Raw genomic sequence first — 6,319 nt, 5'->3', positions numbered from 1 at the left:
AACAATGAATGAGTGGAAGCCCAAAATCTCTGTAAATGTTTATGAAAATTAATAAAATATAATTATAGAAAAAAAAAGAAACTGTGAGATAATAAATGTATGTTGCATAGACCATTAAAAAAAAAAAAAGAAGATGATCACTGATTTTAAAGTCTTGTACTTTATTTTCATGTTGACACGTATAAGTAGGGAAACTGAGGAAATACAATGGATAAGAATATGTTTACGAAACTGTGTTAAGTAGTATCACACATAGTATTACTGATTTCTGATTCTGAAGCAACGATAGGTTCAGATTCTCATAGACACCTTTTTCTCCTTAGGCCGATGACTGAAGAGTTGTAATATATATAAATGGAGATCATTTGCTTCCCCCCTTCCTAAAATGTTAATAGTTGTATGCTGAAAAACAAAGTAATGTGATTATGAGGTGATTTTAGGATAAGAAAAGTATTTTGTTAGAATTTATATAAATTAAAAAAAATGAAGATCTGAATCGTAATTTTAATGACATGGCTAAATATATATCTTTTTTTTGGTTTGAAACTTAATATTGATTTTTTTTTCTCTCTAGAGGAGCAAATTCTACCCAGTGATGTGCAAAAACAGTTGAATTTAATCTCTGAAGAGATGATGGATCTGGCTGAGCATCTTCCTGACACTTTCAGAAAATTGGAAAATCCGCAGAGGTTAAATATTACCTGTTTTTGTCAATTTTGGGCTTTTTAATTGCATTTTCCTATTCCTGAAGTATTCATGTTCATTAGAATCATACCAATTTGCTTGAATATACACATATATACAGACTGCTATAATCAGAAATACCATTTAATCATGAAACAGTACACTTAAATGTTTAAACTTTTATTTGCTTTATAGGATGTTTTATGTAATATATATAAACCAAGTTTGTATTTTCTTGTTATAAGAAAAAAAATTGATAAATGTACATCAAGAAAAATATGTAGCATCCAGAACTCATTTTTTCTCTGTTTATAGCTATCTTTTAATTACACTTATAGTTTGTTTTGAAATTTGGAAATAAAAAGTTGTTTTGTATTTTAGTTTCATTTTTTTTCTAGTTCTAGCCTTTTAGAATAAAAGGCATTCAGGTATTGACGATAATAGGTATTGACGATAATTTTATGACTAAAGCATATATAGTTTGGAATAATTTAATAAGTAATTATTCTATACCTATTAAATTTTACAATACTTGTGGTACATAGTTGATTCTTTTTGGATCTAGACTTTTTGCCTTGCATTAATTGTTGAATAATTTTGCTGCTAAATCTCAAAGCTTGGAATATTTTGAACAGTGAAAAATTACAATGTAGTAATAAAATTTTAGGCAAAAAATACTTTCTAGAAAGATGTAGAAGTACAGCTTTTTTTTTTTTACAAAAAATGTAAAGCATTTTCCTCTCTCTCTTTTTAAAAAACTTTTTTTTTTCTGGTTTACTTACAAATTCCTTATACATTCTTTTTCACACTGGATCTTTCCCATTTCTTTAGCCTGCCCTTCCCTCCATAAAATTTTATGATCCTTTGATTATACCCCTCACCCATCCTTACCCCTGTGCTATCATCATCATATGCCTTTTACAAGTTATCTATTTCTATAATAATGGACTTATACAGTATTTATCCTTATGAGACTGAACTAGTTCATTTAGCATAATGCTCTCCAGTCCCTCCCAAGTTAGGTAGTGATTACAAAATCATTGCACCGACAAGCTACGTAGTATTCCATCGGGTGTATGTACCATAATTTCTCAATCCATTCGATTGTGGTTGGACGTTTGGGCTGTTTTTATGTTCTTGCAATGGTGAATAATGCTGCTGTGAACATTGGTGTACAAGTCTCTGTTTGTGCCTCAGTTCTCATTTCCTTGGGATATATTCCAGGCAGTGGAATAGCTACTTCATATGGAATTTCTTTATTCAGCTTTTTAAGGAAATGCCAAATTGCCTTCCAGAGTGGTGGTACCAATTTACAATCCCACCAAAAATGTCTATAAACATTCTTTTCTTGTTACATCCTCTCCATCATTTATTACTTGCTGTCTTGTTAAACTTTGCCACTGCTACTGGAGTAAGATGATGTCTCATTGTGGTTTTCATTTGCATCTCTCTTTTTTTTAAATTTTTTTTTATGATTTGCATCTCTCCTATTGCCAGTGATTTAGAGCATTTCTTCATGTGTCTGTTGGCCATCCAAATATCTTTCTCTGTGAAGGCTTTCCATGTCTTTTGTCTATTTTGTAATTGTGTGATCAGTCTTTTTCTTGTGGAGGCCCTGTAATGCTCTTTAGGCTTTAGGATATGAGACCCTAGTCTGAAATGGTATTGCCAAATGTTTGTTCCCAGTCAGTAGGTTTTCTTTTCACTCTGTTAGAAAAAGTTTTTTATGCTCACAGAGATTTAATCTTTAGAAGATCCCATTTATCAATTTAAATATAGTTTTTTATAAAAAGTCATTGTATAATGTCTAAGTAGTTTTTATGTAGGTAAAAATTTTGGAAAGATCTAAATTCCAAATGGAAAGGAGGATTAAAAAAAGTAATTTTTTTTCCTCATACAAATTATGTATAATTAATACTTTTCTTTGTAATATCAAAGCTGAATGGTTTTCCTAAGTCTTGAGAACCGAAAATGTTAGATTTATTTTTGGTTAATAGAGGTCTTATAAAGTTTTAGTATTAAAACGGGAACAAGTAAAAAAAAAACACAACAACAAAACAGAAACAAGTCAAAACTAGTTCATGTTCTGGTAATGATTTCCAGTAGCACCTAGCTTATCTATTTATATCTGAGTACCAAGAGGAAAAAGAAAAATCTTTTGAGCAGTCAAAATACATTGCATAACCACACAATTATGAAAACTTGTTAATTATAAATTAACTGCTTTAGGTAATGAGATGGTGAGCTTAGAAGCTCCGAAGTGTAGTTTTGGGGAACGTCATTGTCCACTGTTATATATAATGTAGTTCACAGAGACACTCTTCTGCCTTCTACTTTCATGACTAGCAACTGGTATCTTAAAAGCTTTTGAAGGGCCATATAAGGGGTAACTATTAGTTTTTCCCTATTTTGAGTGAAGATAAATGATGAAAATAAAAACCGTTAGTTCAGAGGATTAATTGATCACATGAATGTCATTCTCCACGGCCTTGTGATTAGAATAAGTGGATGAACCTGGCTACCTCTGCTGACTGCTTTTGAAAGGGATCACAATTGAAGGTTCCTCATAGTGTGGTAGAAAAACTCAGAATCATAAATATCATTAAACCTATAACTGAAGTCACTTCATGACATAAATTCCAACCAAATAATAAAAAGTTATATAAGTAATAAGATGATCAGTATTGGCAGGGAGGAATGCATTCTTTAGCATACATGATACAGCTCAGAAGTCAAGAAGGCATAAGAAAGGGGAAATGGAAATGAGAAACAAGAAGAAGATGCAAAAAAAGTTGCTAAAATGTGGAGATTGTAATCTATGCATCATGAAACAGAATGTGTATATATTGTGAATGAAAAATCATAAGCTTTCACTTAAATCACAATGAAGTTTTGATAAATGCAAAATATAGAATGAAATGTAAAAATATATCCAAATGTTTCAGTATTGACTATAGAATAATGAGATTGTTCAGATAAATCACAAAAACAACATGCCACAATCATTGCGTAGAAGTTCATGTGCTCAAAAATGTCTGAATCCAAAGCATATTTAGTTTTTCATAGATACAGTTTGGCGTGTAATTAACTACTTTGACATGGCTGTCAATAGTTTCTTGTATTATAAAAAGGATTAAAAGTAAGTGAATGAGTGAAGAATGGTATGAGTGTACTAACAGAAGAAGAGAAATTTAAGAGTCTCAAAGAGCTGACAAAACAAAAAACTAAACCAGATCTTGAAAGTATAGCAGTTTAAGGATTGTTAAAAAGAGAACAATTCTATACTTCAGTAGATCCGAAGATCCTTGCATAGATGTAGTCAGTCTGACTCTTATGCACAGAATATGCACCTCCGTCAGGTGAGGCGTATGCATAAAGTTGCTCTTTGTACTTTTTTAAAAAGACATCTGCAATTAATAAATCATTGAGGATACAAAATTAGATAATTGTATTTCTGGCCTTATTTCTGTCACAAAGTCTGTTCTTTCTGACTATCATTCCTTCGTCATTGTTTCCAGCTTTTGCTTTCTAGTTACCAGTTATCCTCACCACATCTTGATTGCATATTTGGTCAATTTTGTAGTGCAAGATTTGGTAAATATCTTCAATTTCCTCCTGACATTCAAGCAAATAGTGCTAAAGATCATTAAAACAAACCAGTTGGAACAGTACATTCAGAACTGCCAAAAGTTGAGGCTGAATTTAAAAGAGGCCCTGGCACCAGGGATATCATTGCTGATTGTCAGACAGATCCTGGCTGAAAGTGAAGAACATCAGAAAACTGTGTGCATTATTGACTTTGCAGAGGCCTTTGATTTTGTGGATCATAACAAATTATGGCTAATATTGAGAAGAATGGAAATCCTAGAACACTTGATTGTGCTCATGTGAAACCTATACTGAGACCAAGAGGCTGTTGTATATACAGAGTACGGGAACATTATGTGGTTTAAAATTAAGAAAGGCAAATGTCAGGGTTGAATCCTTTTTCCATACTTGTTAATTTTGTATGCTTGGCAAATTATTCAAGAATTTGGACTCTATGAATAAGAATGTGACATCAGATTTTGAGGGAGACTTATTAATAACTTACATTATGCAAATGCACAACCTTGCCTGCTGAAAGTCAGGAAAATGTGAAGCACTTATTGCAGAATATCAAAGACTACAGCCTTCAATGTGGATTACATTTCACATCAAAAACAGAAAAATTCTCACCACTGAACTGATAGGCAACATTATGATAGGTGGAGAAAAGAATGAAACTGTCTACCACTTCATCTTACTTGGATCCACCATCAACACCCTTGGTACCAGCTGTCAGCAAATCAGGAGACATATTGCACTGGGAAAGTTTGTAATCAGGGCCCTCTCCAAATTACTGAGGAGCAATGATGTTAGTTTGAGGACTGAAGTGTTCCTGATTCAAGCTATGCTCTTTTCAATTCCTTCCTGTGCGTGTGAATGGTGCACAGTGAATAAGGATGACTGAAGAATTGATGCTTGTGAACTGTGGTGTTGGAGAAGAGTTTTGAATATCCTATGGACTGCCAAAAGAACAAAGTATGTTTTGGTGAAGGTGCCGTCAGTCAGAGTGCTCCTTAGATGCAAAGATGATAACATTTTGTCTCTAATACTTAAGGCATGTTGCTGGGAGAGGTTATTACTTGGAGAGGGACACCATGCTTGGAAAGGTGCAGGGTCACTGAAAGAAAGGAAGAACCTCAATCAGGTGGATTGACCCAGTGACTGTAGCAGTGAGTTTGTGTGTCAGAGATGGTGAGAATGGCATGGGATAGACTAGGTTCACATCTGTTCCTTATTGGATCATTCATTATCAGTAGTATTCAACTTAAAGACACTTAACATCAACAAAAGCAGCAGACCATGATGATACCAGTATTAGATCTCTTAGCGCTGCTTAGTTGTTGCTAATTTGTTTTGAGTCAAGTCAGAATCATGGAGGCTACATGTATGGTCAAGAACTGTTCAGTAACATTTTCGATGTTGCCAGCTCTTGGAATCAAATAATCAGACCCCTTTTTCAGGTGTCTCTGTGTGAGTTTGATTGTTGAATTTCCAGTTATTAGATGAGCAGTTACCTAGTGATCACCTAGGGCCTCAGTATTACATGTTATTGTTACTGTTGTTAAGTGCTGTCAAGTTGAGTATGACTCATAGCGATCCTATGAACAAAAGATCTCGACCTGTAACTATCATCATTTCTCTAATGTTCGAGTTTCCAAATCCCTCCTGTTTAAAAAGTGGATGCCAGTCTGGCTTCCACTCTGTCTTAGTTTTATAGCTCTACCAAATCCTGTCTACCACGAGTAAGCATAATGACATTGGACACACTACTGGTATAGCATTCAGTATCACAGCATCGCCAGGTTATCTCAGTAAGCAAACTGACAGACAAGTGCTCTCCCACTGAGAGCAATGTTCTCCCCAAATACAGTTAACAACACTGTTGTTATGTGCCGTCGAGTCATTTGCGACTCATAGAGACCCTATGTACAATAACCCTAAACCCTGCTCTATCCTGTGCCAATCGCATTGCCTCTGACACACCCATCCCGATTACCTCAGTCACTGAATCAGTCCACCTCATAGAGGGTCTTCCCCTCCTGCGCTG

At 34.2% G+C, this 6,319-nt stretch overlaps 1 protein-coding gene across 1 annotated transcript in view; it reads left to right on the top strand.

The window, feature by feature from the left end:
- Positions 1 to 6,319, top strand: part of WRN (Werner syndrome, RecQ helicase-like) — a 207,244-nt gene that overhangs the window by 29,114 nt on the left and 171,811 nt on the right. The window contains exon 7 of the mRNA XM_006884172.1: positions 575 to 689. Within this exon, the coding sequence (XP_006884234.1) occupies positions 575 to 689 (115 nt within the window). The remainder of the gene's footprint in view (positions 1 to 574; positions 690 to 6,319) is intronic.

This window comes from Elephantulus edwardii, unplaced genomic scaffold (assembly GCF_000299155.1).
Source record: "Elephantulus edwardii isolate Elephantulus edwardi_28Jun2011 unplaced genomic scaffold, EleEdw1.0 scaffold00031, whole genome shotgun sequence".
Classification (NCBI taxonomy): Eukaryota; Metazoa; Chordata; class Mammalia; order Macroscelidea; family Macroscelididae; genus Elephantulus; species Elephantulus edwardii.
Note: the sequence above shows the minus strand (reverse complement) of the source record. Positions and strands in the feature narration are given on the sequence as shown.